Below are 16,724 nucleotides of genomic sequence, written 5' to 3'. Positions count from 1 at the left end.
TAACGCTTCAGGGGCTTCTTTGTACTTCTTTTAGGAAAAGTAGAACTCGGGAAAGGTCTGGGCAGCAACACTTAATAGTTGTTTACTTTAGAGTTTTTATTATGCATGACTATATGCTGTGTAAAGCTTTCTCTCTTAGTCCTCAATTAACTCACCGATCTGTATAAAGCTTGTCTTTTCTACCAATTACTGGTCTAAAAATGCCTGGCTTACAAAGAGAAGGTGTTTATAAAATAAGAGATTAGGTAAAGGAAGGTAACCTTCCCACAGTACCAGCCAAGAAAGGTGCAAAGTATGAGTGAACTCAATGCTCTCCTGAATTGAGATCTAAAATGTTATGACACAACTTGTAGTTTAGGCTAAAAATTACCCCCCCCCCCCTTCCCGCCGAAGGAGCAAAAATAGTAAGACCATCCAAATCTAGTTTCCTGGAAAAGAAAATGCACCCCTTTATGATTTTATGTGACCATTCTTTCCCAGAAAAAGAAGGAATTAAAGGAACAAGAGCACTATTTGAGTGTACTGTCCTGCAGTGCTGAAGCTTTAAAAATATCACTCCCGTTGTCCTGGCTGGAGGGAGTCGGCAGGTTTCACTTGTATCATGCAAAACTAAGGATTTTGTACTAAATACAGGTATGAGTTTGGTTTGTTTTGGCATGGAATGAAAGACAACTGAGAACAAAAAAAGATGAAATTGGATGGGAGGTGGTAAAGCACATGAGCAGGAAAACGGAGATTGTGGTGGACAGGAGCAGCTGAAGGTGTGGTATAAACACTGCAGATGTGCCCAGAGCAGTGAATGCCACTGTCCTGCTTAGGGGTGTTAATTTTAACATACACATCACTCATTTGACATTGCTTTTAGTGCCACAAAGGAGAACAATGCTCTTGCTGTAATTCTAGATCTTTTCAGCTACCTTATCCAGTTTTGGCATTTATTAAGTCAAATAACGTGATACAAAGAATTTCAGTGAGGGAAAGGTGCACTGCATCATGTACATTATACTGGTGTGAAAAACGAATTTTCTTTGGAAGCTTTTTATTTCTGCAAATGGCATCTCCTCCTGAAGTCATGTATGTATGAAGTTCACTATGTATAAAGTCCAATGAATACTTTTTACTGTACATAAATTCCAGTTTTTAAGACCAGCATATTTTTGCTGCTAACAAGGGCATCCCAAACTCCTGCCTCTGACAGGTTACAGCAGTGCTTTATAAATTCTTAGGAATTTGTCAAATGTTTAAAACAATCTGAGGAGAGGAGCAAAAAGCTTGGTGTTGCTGTAATTACACTGGCCTAGGGCTATCAATAAAGCTGCACTATATGTTAAACCATGCTGTAAATTTCAAAAAAATGCTTTAAAACGTTGGGGTAAAAACTAACCAACCAAAACTAAACACAAAAAAAATTCCCAAAACACATCCACCACAAACCATCCCAAAACAAACATAAAAACCCCAACGAGTAACCCAAAACTTTAAGAAAGGGGAGGGAGAATGTCTTAAAATCTGAGGTGACCTGAAGTTCTGGTTTTATTCATTAAAAAGTGAGTATTGCCTGCAGCTCGACGCCGGTTCCCAGGGCTGCCCTGGCGCTGTAACGCTGCGCCCCGAGCCTTGCGGGAGCTCCTCCTTTTCCCGGGAGCGCTTCCCTGCCCTTCCCGGAGCTCCCGGCGGCGCTGGGGGCGGGCAGGGCGCGGGGGGCCCGAGGGCTTCCCCTGCAGCCCTGAGGCCACACGGAGTACAGGCCTACAGTAACACGCTGCTTCTGGAGAACAAGGCTTTTATTACAAACCACGCTTTCCAGTGACGATTAAACTTTGTTTATTAGCCCTCTTTGTTCCCCAAACGCTCCGGGCTGGCACCTCCGGCCACAGGAGCGCCCGAGGAGCGGCGGCGCGGAGCCTCCCCCCGCGGCCCCTCACGGCGGGGCCGGGCTCACGTCAGCCGCCGCCGCAGCCTCTCCGCGGGCCCCTCCGTGCTGCATCATCCCGCCTCCCGCCCGCCCTGCCCGGCAGCGTGTGCGCCGCCAGCCGCCGCCCGACCTCCGCCCGCGCCTGTCCCCGCTCCGGGACCGCCGGGACAGCGTGAACAACCACCCGGGCCGGGGTGAAATCGCGCCAGAGCGACGAGCGAACGAGCAGCCGGGAGAGGGTGAACCAGCGCCCGGGCGAGGAGTGAACCCGCCAGCGGGCGCGCCCCCCGCTCGCCTTCCCTCCTCCCTCCCTTCCTCCTTCTCCCCTCTTCCTTCCCCTCCCTCCCCGTCCCTTCCTTTCTCCGCCTGGTGCCGCCACCGCCGAGGAGGAGGAGGAGGAACATGGCGAAAGCGGAGCAGGTCCTCAGCCTCGAACCGCAGCACGAGCTCAAATTCAAAGGTACGAGGCGGCCGCTGCTGTCCCTCACCGCCGCTCCCGCACCGGGCGGGCGGCGCGGCCGCGCTCGGGGCCCGCTCCCCGGCAGCCATTTTCCGGGGGCCGGGCACCGCCGGCAGCTAAAATGTCCTTCAGCAGCGCGCCCTCCGCCCCGCCGGGCCCCCCGCCCGCCGCGGAGCCGCCCCCGGCCCGCGGGGTCCCCCCGCGCCGCCCTCAGCGCTGCCGCAGCCGCGGGTGGGGGCGGCCCGCGGGGCCGTGCGGGGGGGTCCCGGCCGCCGCCTTCCCCGGGCGGCAGCGAGAGCACCGGGCTGTGCCCGCCTGACCTTCCCGGGGCGGCGGCCGGGGAGCGGGGGGACCCGCGGGACAGCGGCCGGAGCCGGGTGCGTTCCCCAGGCCCCGCCGGGGGTGTGTGCGCGGCCCCGGCCCGAGGAGCTGCTGCTGTAATGTAGGACAGCGATATCCGTGAGGTAGGACTGGGAACCCAGGTGCCACAAACCCTAGGAAAAGACAAAATTAGGAAACTGCTAGCAGTGGAGCTGTTTAAATGTTCTGCGTGGCTCTTCGGTATAAAATCTAGACGGAGGAAGGATGTAGGGAATAAGATAACGAATAAGGGTTTCTTCTATAATGTGTCCCAGGCACTGTGGGGTTGCGATCATGTCTCTGCCCAAAAACGTGAGGCCTCTGGCCAGGTGCTGGGCAGCACTTCCTGGCTTTTCCTGCTTATTATTATTATTATGATTTAGCAAGCTCTTTGGCTAAATAAGTCACGAATAGTCTGCCTGTGCAAAAATCCATCCTTTAAATAAAAGTCTTGAATGGGTTTGGGCTTCCACTGGCACGGAAATTCCTGCCTTGCAGCCTGACAGCACAGCTGTAATACAATATTCTGGGATTACAAATAAGCAATCAGCAAGTTTATTTATGCAACCAGAGTCAGAGGTGTTTTATAGCTTCACTTGATTATCTGGCAAATAAACTTTTTTTAAAAAAAATAATGATTTGTTTATTGGCCTCTGGCAAAAATAATACTTCTTTTAAAACAGCTTTCATTACATTTTTAAATATAGAGGCGGTGTTTACCAGTTTTTATTAGTAAATATATTTGAACTATTAATATGAAGTGAGTTTTATCAAACAGCCTGTTAATAAACACTGGGAGGATTGAATATATCTTTGTTGTAAGCTGAAGTTGTTATGGCAGCAGTATGAAACATGCTTAAGAAGGAAACTATTGTTGTTTTGACGTTCTTTGTGTTAAGTATGATTAGATTAAAATCACCTCTTGTTCTGGATAAAATTGCTTTCCGCAAACAAGTAAATCCAAATCCAAGGTGGGCAAAAAGTGGGGCCTTAATTGGTGCTGACTTGCTAATGAGATGTAATTGTGGTTCAGGGTTTGTTTTTCTTTCTTTTCTTCATCACAGGTAGATACAAACCTTGCCAGACTGTTTTTTCTTGAAGTAATGATAATTTGTCAGGCTGTCTTTCTTTCAGATGAGGTTCTGGGCTAAATAACTAGTAGCCATTGAAGTTAAATCAACTAACCATAGCGCTTTTGGTTGCCAGATCTTTAGCCAGCAACACATACTTCTTATAACATAAAATGCTGCTTGACTAACTGCAGCTATTAAATGTCTTAGTTTCAAAGTACACTTAAATATTAATGTTCAAACAGACTTAATGCTGTGGGCAGCATTCATATGCTTTGGCAATACCTCTGCCTTACAGTCCTTTCTAGCAAGCAGCGCTGACCGCTGTCCTTCATTCAGGAAACTCTAGGTTGAAGTATTCATGAAGTAAATTCTGCTCTGAGCATTTCTTGCCCTACTGGTCTTGTGATGACATACTGCCTGGTGATAGGGCTGAAATGATATTGTTACCTTTGTAAATAGTTGCATTTATTTCCAGAGTGTTCCTTGGCCCCGTGTAAGTACATCCAGGCTGACAGAGGTCATGGAGCTGCTGACTGGTACAAGCATGCTCATGATGTGTGCTGAAAGACATGGTGCTCAGTGTAGGAAACTGAGATTGGGCTGTAAACCAAATACCTGAAATGGTAAAGGGCTGAATCCAAATGCAGACAGGTAAAAAAAGCAGAAAATTGTTCGCTCTGAGGCTGTTGAAAAGCTCTGTGTAGCTCTTTAGTATAAAATTTAGAGAGAGGTAGGATGTCGAGAATAATACCATGAATGAGGATGTCTTCCATAATGTGTCCCAGTCACTTTGGGGTTGTAACCATGGCCTGCATTTTTAGTTTGTAAGGGTTGAAGTCCATTTTAAAGAAGCTTTTGTAGCTCCTTGGTTTTGCAGTGAATCTCATAAATTCATTTGGTGCTCTGTTTCAAAATACTTGTGCTTGTGTCTCGTTTGAAAAAAATATCAAAGGAGTTTTTCATGCTGGAATTTTTTTTCACAGCATGTGAACATGAGCAGGGGTTGTCTTTCCTCCCGCCTCGCATCTCCTACAGCAGAGCACACATGCTCCAAAATAGCATCAGCGTGTGCTGTGCTGAAATGCAGCTGTGAGCCGTGGGAGGCAGGACACCATTAGGTGGCTGAAGGTGCCCATTTCTTGCCCTGGTCTCTGATACCATGTGAAAATTGGAGCTTCATTGGCTTGCCAGCGACTTCCTCCACTTCTTGGTCATTGTAGGCTTGCAAAAAAATTATCCAGCTAATGGTTTACAGCTCTGTGTTTACTGGTAACAAATGGTGAAAAAGAACGTTGTTGGTAGTGTACGTGACATTTACATTTATGTTTCCCTTTTTTTTTTTTTCAATCTAAGAGATGACATTCGTCTGCCAAGAATTTGTTGCAACATTTGGGATGCTGACTTTAAGAATTTCTAGGTTTCAACCTGAGCAAAGATGTGGAATTGTGCTGCAGGATGTCTCCTGCACATCACAGAATGGCTGCCCACTGAGGCTGATCTGGCTTTTCACCATATGTGCCCACCAGGACTAGAGATTAGTTATTTAATGTTAGCAAGTAAAATGTTGTTAAAATATAGCATATTTTAGGACTCCCCTGGTTTTGTAGTGTTTGAGATGCTGCTGCATGTTTGCCGACATGGGGTGCTGAGGCAGTGTTGCTCAGTAGGGGTGGTACAAATGGAAGGTGGCGGAGGCTGAGGGACATTTTGGTGGCGTTTCTGGAGGTTTGCTCCAGGTTAGGCTGGACTTATGACTCAGCACTCTGTCCATGCTCCCCAAGTGGCTCCCGGCAGTACTGCCAAGCAGGGATTAGTGCCTTGCTGAACTCTGCAAGTCGTGCCAGTTGGAAATGCAGGTTCCCGTCCCCAGTATGTGATCCTGTACCTATGCACTATGTCACTGTGTAGCTTTGCTTTCTGCTAAGGGCACAGCAGTGAACCAGAACAGCCGATCCTCTCCACTGCTGACAGAGCGGGTTCATCCCTGACCTGGGGCTGTCACCTGTCACTGGCTCAGGTGCACGCCCTGGCTACCTCAGAGCTGCAGCCCAAAGGTGTGGCCTCGGTCTGTATCTGTGTACTCAGTCCAGCAGTGCATCTGCAGCATTGAAATGTTCATTTTTAGTGTTCAGCCCCAATCCTGTGCAGTCTGTGTGACCTGCATTGGTGGCTGCCACTCCCTGCTGAGACACTCTGAGCTCCTCCAGGTCAGCCTCAGTAAACTCCAGCCACATCTGCTCGTTGCAGTTGGGGTGTGCAAAGCCTCCTGTGTCTGACAGGAATGGCCCATCCCTACCAGATACCAGGCTAAGGCTCTTCAGTCCAACAGGCCAGTAACATCTGGGATGTGAGATTAGTGTTTGCTGAAGCTGCAGTTGCCAAGTCTTGGAAGAGAGGTTAAGGGCATGTGGACTATTCACTTAGTCTCTGTCACTGTCCTGATCCCTTGGTAATGGTTGAATCACTCCTGCACTGAAGGTATTGGGAGGAATTTGACTTTGTGCTTTTTCTCTTCTGTATTGGATAAATAGGAATTTCTAGTCACAGACCATGTTTAAGAATGTAAAATAGTGACATTATTGTGAGTAGTTGCCTGTTTATGATAATTAATATGCATCTTTGAAGCTGAACATTTATGTGCTTTTTTCTTTAAACTCTTAGAGCCCTCCTGTTATTCACAGCAGAATGGCAGCCAGTACTAGGATTTCTTTACTCTTTGAAGGCTGCTGTGCCAATGGCTGTCTGCTTTCCTGCTGAAAAATGTACCAGCCCTTGCTTCCCTTTGTCTGGCCTGATTCCAAGTCAAGTCATTGTTACCGCATTAAATACAAGTAAACCTTTGCATCTCTCTACATATTTGAATTTAATTATCAAATCATAGTCTTAAAAAGAGGACATAGTATTTAAATAACAGGCAGGCTTCCTAAATCTACACAAATTTATCCTAAAATATATCCCAATTTTATTAAACAAAATCAGTCTTTTTCTGGTGCAGTTCATTTTGCACTCACTTTTCTTGCAGCTTAGCTAAAATCAATAACTTATTCTATTAAATGTTTGTTTAGTTGCACAGACCTGCTGAATCTCAGTGAATTACTCTGATTTCACATGCTCCGTTGGTTTTATAATTAATTCATCACTTTGCATAGTCTCTTCACTTTAGAAGAGAGGTGTTAGGAGGGAAAAAACTGGAGGTAAGGGAGGATAGTGATGCATTTTGAATTTCTTATAACACATCTCTTTCTTGAAAAGTGGAATAAGTTGAAGATTGTGCTTCTCTTGATCTTTCTTTATCTCCTGATCTCCTGTGCACTGGAGACACAATACTCAACAACTCCACTGGGAAAGGAGAAAGGAATTGTACACGTGGGACCAACAGAAATTTGAAACTTTGAATAGGATGGTTGGAGCACCAAAAAACAATTGAGATGTGTGAAGCAGTCAAGGAGGTTTAACTGCTTTTTCTGTTAAATTTAATTAATGTATTTAGGTCTCCCAAGACTATTTCCAAAAATACCACAATCGCCTTGAAGGCTTTGGTCAATGTGATTTATGGGTTAAGGTCTTTTGAATAATTTTGTGCTTCACAGATTTTAAGAATTCCAGTTCAAGTTATGAGCATTAATAGGATCAAAGTATTACTATTTCAGAGAAAGACCTAATGCAGTGATAAAATTTGTTAATTGGCCATTACTTCTCTTTGTTTTGTGGGATTTTGTGTTTTAAATGTGATCAGCTCCTTGCCTTTGCTGTACAGAATGAGCCACATACATTCACAACTTCCTGTTCCTTGGGAATCCTGTGTTTGTCCATGGATTTTCAGCTCACTTTGAGCTGTGGAACTACTGTAATGATACGTGAAAAAGTTTTTCAACTTTGTTATTTAAAGCTCATCAGGATGGCAGCCTGCCAGTCTGATTTGGTTGCTGTGATGTGACCTCTATTCATCACTTCAGAAGATATATCTGATAACAGATTATATTGAAAATACAGATGGAAGGGGTGGCTCTCTCAAGTCCTGGGAGCATGGCTATCATGGCGAAATGAAGACACAGTTAATGTGTCAGAGTGGATGCAGGTTCACACTGGTACTTAGCAGTAAATTGTATTTACCAGCTGCTGCCCTGCATGCCATGTGCAGTGTCCTGTCACCCGTGAAAGGAATGTGGAGTAGAAATTTATACAGCAGTTCCTGATAGTGCCTCCTCATTGGAAAAGAAATTATTACCTATTTTTCCTCACAGCACAAGATTCATAAATTAAAAACTTACAAGTAATCATGTAATGCCTTATTTCTTTTAAAATAGGTTAGCTGCTGTTAAATACAAGAGTGAGTTCTGTTGCTCTCTAACTCACAATTAGGATTGTAAAAATTCAAATACAAACCTTTAAATAGATTGTTAGATCTGTTTTGAAACTCAACTGGAAAAAAAGCATCATCACCATAGCAAATGATCCAACTTCATGAGCTCAGGTCAGCTTACATCTATGAACAAATACCCAATTTTAAAAGCAGCTTAATTTGTTCTATGCAGCCAGCTCTGGAAGATATTGATTCCATCAAATGAGTTTTGGATCAAATGAGCAACTTCTACATATGTTGTAATGCAATTTTTGTAGGAAACTGGGCGAGGGAGGGTTTGTCTTGTTTCTGAGTGCCTCTGAGCACGGCTTTCTGCCCAGCTGAGGCGGTGCAGGAATCAAATGACCCTTGCTAATTCTGCCCACATCTTGCAGTCACACTCATTTTCTACTATCTTGTTACCATATTGGTCTTATGTTTGCTGCCTACTGGGAACAGCTAATAACTACTGAATGCATTTCATAGTTGGTACAATAACAGCCTCTTTACTTTCCCTGTCAGTGTGGCTGCTTGGCTTTGAAAGCCTTATTGATGATGTTTGCAACAGTTCTGTTTGTGGTGACAGCTGTTGTTTCAGATTTAAATTTCATCTTTGTATTTGTAAGAAATGTGATCTTTAACATGATCATCTTGCTGCTGCAATTGTTGTTTTGTTGTGCTTTTTCCTTCAAGTAAATCCTCACTGATTAGGTCAGGAGCTCTTCCCAGTTAGAGCCCTCTCCCCTCTGGATGAGGGACTGGCACTGGTATGACAGTTCCTACCACAACTCTGAAGGTCCTTTGTCTTCCTGTGTGATGGCCAGAGGCATAAAGGAAGCTTGTTTTACATACATATTTGAATACTTAACTACCAGTTTGTCCAAGCTAGGGGTTAGAGTCATGCTAAGTCTCTTTTTCTGCCATTTGACCCAGTATTTTTTCAATATATAAACCTTTTCAGTGCTTTGTAGACCAAGATGTCTGTAGAACCATATAAGATACTTTGAGAAGCCTGGGATGTTGTTGAATTTAAAATTTGGCCTGCTAGGCAACCTTTTGTAAAGAGGGATTTGTGGCGTGGGTCTGGAGCAGCTGTCACTGGCAGTGTGTGCAGAGCAAATCCCCATTGCCCTGTGGAACTCAGGGCAGGGTAGAGGTGCACAGGGAGCGAAGTGATGGTGTGTTCACACCAGCAGCACCACCCAGACCGAGGGCTGGGCTGTTCTTTCTCTGTTAGAGCTGCTCTGAAAAGGGTTCAGTTCAACCAGAACTCTCCTGGCCTCCAACACATTTGTACAGACTGGGTACTGCTGCTGCCTGCAGTGCTTACCCCACCATATTATAAATGCTTCATGAAAATAATCTCTTTACTAAACTACTTTAGTGTCTAGTTCTCTGAGCTGTAAACAAAGTCCCTCATACCATGGTGCATGGATTAAAGATTTTATCATTCTAAATTTAATCCTGTTTTCTTGGTTGGTTTCCACAAGGGGTGGAAAAATAGAGAAGGAGGTTTGCCTGGTGATCCAGTTATTTAGGATGCAGATTATAAAATCATGTAGGTGTGGGGATCACTATGGAGCCAAATCTTATGTTTTTGCAAGCAATTTAAAAGACAAATTAGTTGTGCTTGTAGAAGGCATGTCAAATGACTATGTAATTATTTTAAGGAAAAAAAAATTCATTTTCTTGGTTTTCCCAAGACTGCTACTTTTTTCATCACACCAGTTAGCTTCATCCTTGTTGGTGCTTCTGATGTTTCTCCCAGCAGTTCACCCTCCCCCCTGTGCAGTTTCATGATTGTTGTCTGTTAATATTTGCAGTTAGTTCTTCTTGTGATATGTGAATTAACAATATCTTTTGTGTTTTCTCAAAACGTTTGCATTTCCTCTGGATTTTGATTTCTCTTCTTCTGGCTTTTCTATATTTTTACCAGACTAGGAACAAAGATCTAAGGGCAGTAACATTTTTTTTAAATTATTTTTGTTTAGCTGTTTTTTACACTGTGCTTAGTGATGTCATACAGTAGTGCAGATGACCACAGAACCATGGAATTGTTTAGGTTGGAAAAGAGAGAAGTTTAGGCTTGAAGAACACAACTTGACATTTGTTTCTTGTTCTATGCCACATATATAAGCTGTCAGATTTTTTTTCCTGATTCAGCTTTTTTGCTGCTGCTGGCTAAATTTCTGATTTTGTTTTGTTAGGTTTTTTTTTTCCCTTTGGTTCTGAAAGTACAGTTAATAGGCTGGTTTTCAAGTGGCTCCCCTGAAATATATCTTGCTAAACTCAGGATTCCTTCCTTTTTTGTAGCCATAAATAGTATCCCACTGCCTATTTTATGTGGCCTGGGTTTTTTTTTAACTGATTAGAAAAGCAGCTATTATTTGTGCATCCCCAGAATATCTAAGTGTGTTTGTTTCTTCTGGTATTTTCGACTTATGCACAGTTTGCGCTTAAAATATTTGCTCATTTGCTATTTAAGTTGCACATCAAATTTCTCTATTTGAGGAGTATATGTGAGCGTAAAATTAGAGTAGTTAAGTTGCTCCTTCCCTAACATTTTAATGTGCATTTGAAATGGAGATTAGTGATGAAATTAGACCAGGAAAAAATCACTTTAGAAGAAAAAATGTAGCTTGGATTGGTGATTAAAATTAAGGTGGTTCTTCCAGGGAAACATTTTACATTGACTTCAGTCTTCAGCAGTGTTTATTATGTCAGGGAGGTTTGCACATCAAGGTTTCATTGCTCTGTTGCTGCATCCCCACTTCTCCTGGGAGCCTGGGCTTTGTTTTTGTCCTTTCCATAGCCCATGGATGGAGCTTCAGGCTGTGTACAAAAAGGAGATGTCTTACTCTCAGTGAATCTGGCTACAACGTGGTTATTGAAAGAGATGCAGCTGCTGTCCCACTGTTTCCTGAGCTGTTTTCATACCTGGACAGAGTTTGTGCATGTGATATTTGTGTGCAGAGTGAGCAAGGTAATACAATCTGTTTGGCACTTGGTTCTGAAAGGATCTGAAAGCGCAGCTGAAACAGAGATGCACCTCTGAAAGCTCGCCAGGGCTGCTCTCAGGCTCTCGTTTATGCAAGGGTGTGCAGAAATCCGGTTTAACTTCATGATGCAGAGATGATATTTCATGTTGTGTGATTTTGTTGCTGAAGTTTGCTGTAGGTAATGCTTGGGTGTAAAAAAAAACTCTGAAGAGATCAATTGGGAAAAAACAAATGACACTGGAACCAAAATTATACGAAGGACATATTCTTCTATTTCTCTTGGCAAGCTTATGTGTGGCCTCTCAGTTCTTACAGCCGTGAAGTCAGACTGTTAATGATCCTCTGAGGGATAAAAGGTGACAAAAATTACATACTAACAGATACCCTGAAAATAGTCTTCAGTCTCATATTTGTTTGGGGTTTGGGCTTTTTTCCCAATTAAGCATGAGGCATGCTCTGAGAAAAGTAGTTTATGCTGGAATAGGCCAGGGAAGGACACTGATTAATCCATCTAAATGGAGTAACTTATTGCCAACCTTGCTCCAGCTTTGGCATCTGAATCATGTAAATTTTTTGGGTTTCTGCACCCTTTTTTTTTTTCCTCTCTCAGGTCACTTTATTGATTGCATACGTCTTAAAAAAATTACTCCACTGCATCAGCTATTGCATAGGGAGTGATGTGGATGTTGCTTCTATTTTTGTAATATTTTTTCATCCAGGCATCCACTGTTTGACACAGCAGAAGTGGAAAAGACCACTCCCCCTCCTGTCACTTGTTTCAAGAGCTCTTTTGGGTGAGAAGGTGGGTGCTGGGAGTAAAGATATTGATTCCACAGGACTGGGGCTCTGTAGCTAATTCCTTTTAAAATCTGAGCTGGGGTCAAAAGGTTGGCATGTAGTTTACACAAGGATTTTTTAAAAAAATAATTACCAAATTTAGGGGATTTGGTTTGTCTCAGCGAGTTACTTGTGAAATCAGATATTTATGCAACACGAGCTCTTCTTGCTTCTGATTTTTCTGGCTTCTTTGATTTCAAAAGTTGCGGATGCTCACTTAATTATGAAAGTCTCCAGAGCTAGATGATGATGATGATTAAACCTTGGCACATGGTACTCTTTAAAACACTAATCTTCACAAGATTCTGTGCAATTAGGTAAGTATTCTCCTTACTTGACAGAGAGGGAAACTGTAAGGGTCCAAACCTGCTTCTGTTTTGGAGTTGCTGTCAACTCTTAAGGCTCTTAATAGCAGAAGATCAAGCCCTTAAGTGATTTGTCTAAAGACAAGTAAGATGGTGGGAGAGTTTGATTGGATCATGGGTGTTCTTGATTCTCAGGCACCTGGCTGATAGCTGAAGATGTCTTGCTTGACATTTCAACTCTTCATTTTAGTGTTTATCTTCAAAGGTCATCAGCTTTATATATGACTTTAAAAGAAGCGTACAGTCAGTCAAGGTCTTCACCTGTTATTGAGCCCTCTTACACATCACTACTGGTTTTATTTTGGCTGTCTCTCTAATGCTGATAGACATCCACAAAAATAAAATGGGAGAGCCCATGGAAATAAAATGAAATCACTTGGTGTTGTCAGAGGCAGTAAAGGAACTGAGAAACCACTCGGATGTGGGGATTAGAAAAGTTGCAGGTATAAAGACTGAAGTGATCAGATGGAGAGATGGGTATGGGGGCTGTTTGGTGCTGACACCTCTCTAGAGCAGAGCAAGGGACATCCCCAGTTTGAGGGGCTGGCAGAGCTGGGGGAGGCACTTAATGCCATGGGAGAGGGGCCAGTGTAGGGTGTGGGATGGAGAAGGGATGAGTATCATGTTCAGCCCCCATCCTTTCCCCTCACACAGGGCCGTTGTGGCTCTTTCACTGGATTAATTACTGCTCCATGTGGACATCTACCAGTCACATGTAGGATTTGGTCTCTTGAGAATAGTCACAAGACAATTTAGGTTTCCCCTCTATTGGTTTCCACCATCTCCCTTATTAAAGATTCTTCAGTTACCTTTCCATGGCTGATTAATGTGTCAGGTGATTAATGACTTTCATCTGACACATCAGTGGGATTGAACCATGGTGAAATACATCCTTCCCCTCCTATTATTGCATTCCACTGCTTTCCACAAAGGAAGTACAAGAGAGGTTATCTCATGAGAAGCTCTGCCTGTATTTCTGGCTGTTTCCAATTACCTTGATGTTGGATACATGTCTGTGGTGAGCTAGAGGTGCAGAAGTTGTTTAGGGGAAGATGCTGAAATTGCATCTAAAACACTCTGGGAATAACACGGGCAACTTGATAGGAATTTATTCTTAGTCTTTTGGATCAATGGTTGCCAGTTGCATCAAGTATTCCTGCAGTGCTTTTCTTTGAAAAGTTGGCTACGTTTTTTAGGAATGCCTAGCTTTTATCAGATGAGAATTTGCATTGAATTTAAGTACAGAAAAAGATGATGAATGTGCCTTAATTACTTTCAGCGGGTATGCCAACTGTGACTGCAGCACGTATGCCCAGGTGTGCTTTAACCTGCAACTGTGAGACCTTAAATTGGCAGAATGCTGAGCAGGAAGATGCAATTTCCCTGATGCCAGTTCTGAGTGCTGCTCGTTCTGGCTGAAACTGATTCTCCTTTTTCTCTTCCCCACTGCCCCCTCCCTCTCTCTGGTAAATGGATTAATTTCCATCCCCAGCAGCTCCCTGGCTCTGCTCTTGGCCCGTGCAGAGGAACACAGTGCAGCTTGCACAGGCAGCTGGTGGAGATGAGAGGCCAGACCACCTCCCCTTTCAGCAGAGAGATGGACTCACGCAGGAATTAAGCAACCCTGTGGCCCACCTGATGTGTGTAGTTAATTATAAAGATGTAGTGATAATTTCAGGTACAGATCTGCAGAGGACTGTCCCTGCTGGGTTTGAACATTCCTGCCCAAGCCTGTGCCATCAAAGCTTTCCCTCTGCTGGCACTTATGCTAAATTCCTTCATGTGCCAAACAGCATGAGGACTGATTATTTGCCATGCCAAGCATGGACTTTTGGTTAAGGTGAGGATGGTTGTAATAAGATGTAGTACAAATGATGTGGCTGTGTAACGTGGTTTCTTTGAGGAGCGAGTGGCAAGGAACTCACAGTGAGTACTGTGCTCATCAAAAAGTTATCAGCCTGGATTTGCTGAAACAATTATGGGCAATTTCTATTGCAGTGAGGGTTATTTAAAATTTAAATAGAGTTGACATCATGTTCTTTTGACCTAATTCCCAGACTTTTTTATCATTACTAAAATGGTGTGGGATATTACAATGTCATTTGCTGCAGAATGGCTCTCTAAGGAAAGGTTGATACAGCGCTGGTGTTTGAATAGGAAATGGACTGTGGAAAATTCTGAGGTAACATTGTGATCTTCAAACACGAAGGGTTGGATTTGTGGGTGAAAAGCCACAGTTCAGAAATAACCCTGCTGAAAAGTAGTCCTATGAAAAAACAGGATATCTCTTACTATTTGTTGTTTTATGAGTATAGGGGGTCATGTTTCTACCTTTCAGTAATACTGCTAGTTTGTGTTCCACTAGATGCCCACTTTACATTAACATGAGTTGACTTTATTTTGGCAGGAGAAAGTCACCCAAGCCCTTGTGGAGTATTTCAGACTTTCAGCACCAAATTCAATTTACTACATTCTTCCATGCTTCCGTGACAACCCCATGTCAGATGATTCATGTACAGACCCTGTTTCCCATAACTTTGTCCTTGGGATGACACCAGTGCCATTCTTCTCACGATCTTTAAAAAACACGTGAGAAAAACAGTTGGGATGATTTTAAAGAGCAAATTGTCATTTGGAAAGCACCCTGCCTTAGTGTGAGTTCCACTTATCAAGTAATGTTATTTTGAGCAATTGAAAAAACATTCAAAACAAAATAATGTGATTAAGTAAGGGTTGTGAGTTTTAAAAGTCAGTCTTCACTTCCTGCTTTCACCCAAGGACCATCCAGATACACCAGTCTGGCTTAAGTGTGCTCTCACCTTGGGAGTACAAGCATTGTCCATGTGTTGCATAAACTTGTATAAATAGTCCATCCACTCGTAATGAGGACAAAATTACCAGAAAGATTGTAGTGTGTTTTCTCTTACTGTATTTGGGTATGATTCCCAAAGTCCCAATGCCTTGCACTGGAAAATGAAGCTCCAGGGTTGATATATATATCTCACTCATATATATCTCACTGTTAATACCCACACCAGCTTTATCTGCAGTACTCAAATCCAGATGTTGGAAAGCAAAGGTGTATCTCCAGTGCAGAATTAGATTGTGTCTCTCCTGGGATAAGTTCTCCCACGTAACACCAACCTCCCCAAAAACCTGTAACCTTGGCTGTAGTAATCCAACAACAGGCAACCAAGATTGCATTTCAGCCCAAGCTGGCAGTCCATGGGCCTTGCTCTTAAAAGGCAGGCCAGCCAAGTGATACCTGAGCAATACATTATCCCTGAGTAGTACCCTGTGGTCTGTTTATTTTTTTTACTTCAGGAGACCTTAATTGGCACGGTAGTCTGTTGTGTTTTGCTTTGCTTTAGAGTTTGAACAGCGGTGCCATGAGTGTGCTTGCCCACAGGTTTGCTGGAAGCAGATGTCAACCTTCTAGTACAGTTGTGGTGGCTGTAAAACCTGTAATTTGGGGGGAATATAGCTAAAGAAACTGTTCAGGGGTTAGTGGACAGAAGAGAAGAGGAAACACCAAGCAGACAAGAAGAAATTAGTTCCTTCTGCTGAAAGATTTTGCTGCCAAATATTTTGGTATGATCTGTGTTAGCAATAAGTAACTCCATTTGGAAATTATTTTCCACACAGAATTGTTGTTGCATTACTATTTCAAACAGCAGCTCTGTGCTGGGGCACACAAATCCCGCACACATTCATGGATCAACCAAGTAAAAACATGGTATTTCCCCCAGGAAATCTATCCCAGCATGCAGACCAGTAAAGCACTACTGAGGATGCAGCTGCAGATGAAGGGCTTTGTACAGCCAACCCTCCCCCTGTGCTGGAACAGCTCAAGCTGTAATTTTTTAGTAAAGACACATCCTTATTGCATAGGCATCCTATAATTTCTTCTGAAATGTCAGATGTCTCTCAGTTAGGGCTGTTTTGAAGATCTGCTACTGTCCTTACACACCTAAATGTTTCCTGGATTTTTCTCATGGTTTGGCTCGTTTAACTTCTTCAACAGCTCGTGGCTGCTTCTGGCCAGTTATTTTCCATTAGATAAAAGTCCCTCCCAGCACGCAGAATACAGAGATAACTTTACAGCTGTGTTTCATTCTCTTTCACATTTCAGCATTTCACCAGGGACAGATCTAGTGAAACCTTTGTCGTGGGATCTGAAAATTTTATTGCTTCAGATTTTTTTTTAGTTCCCATTTCATTGCAAAGCTGGTTTGCTCAGGGTGCAGACAGAAGTGATGCTGCCTTGTTGTCTGGTTGGGGTTATTATGTGTGTGATTGTTTTGAGGCTTTTCCCCTTCTAATTAATTTAAACAAATTGGATTAAGAATAGAGGTTTCAGGACTCTAGTACTG

The 16,724-nt window shown here is 43.3% G+C and overlaps 1 protein-coding gene across 2 annotated transcripts in view; it reads left to right on the top strand.

The window, feature by feature from the left end:
• Positions 1–1,985: 1,985 nt before the first annotated feature.
• Positions 1,986–16,724, top strand: part of VAPB (VAMP associated protein B and C) — a 37,637-nt gene continuing 22,898 nt past the window's right edge. Inside the window, exon 1 of one of the 2 annotated variants that reach the window (XM_030288333.4) lies at positions 1,986–2,375. In XM_030288333.4, the coding sequence (XP_030144193.1) occupies positions 2,318–2,375 (58 nt within the window). In that variant the 5' untranslated portion in view covers positions 1,986–2,317. 2 annotated transcript variants of the gene reach the window in all.

The sequence above is a fragment of the Taeniopygia guttata genome, chromosome 20 (assembly GCF_048771995.1).
Source record: "Taeniopygia guttata chromosome 20, bTaeGut7.mat, whole genome shotgun sequence".
NCBI classification, from domain to species: domain Eukaryota; kingdom Metazoa; phylum Chordata; class Aves; order Passeriformes; family Estrildidae; genus Taeniopygia; species Taeniopygia guttata.
The sequence above is the reverse complement of the archived record's forward strand: the minus strand, read 5'-3'. Positions and strand labels throughout refer to the sequence as shown.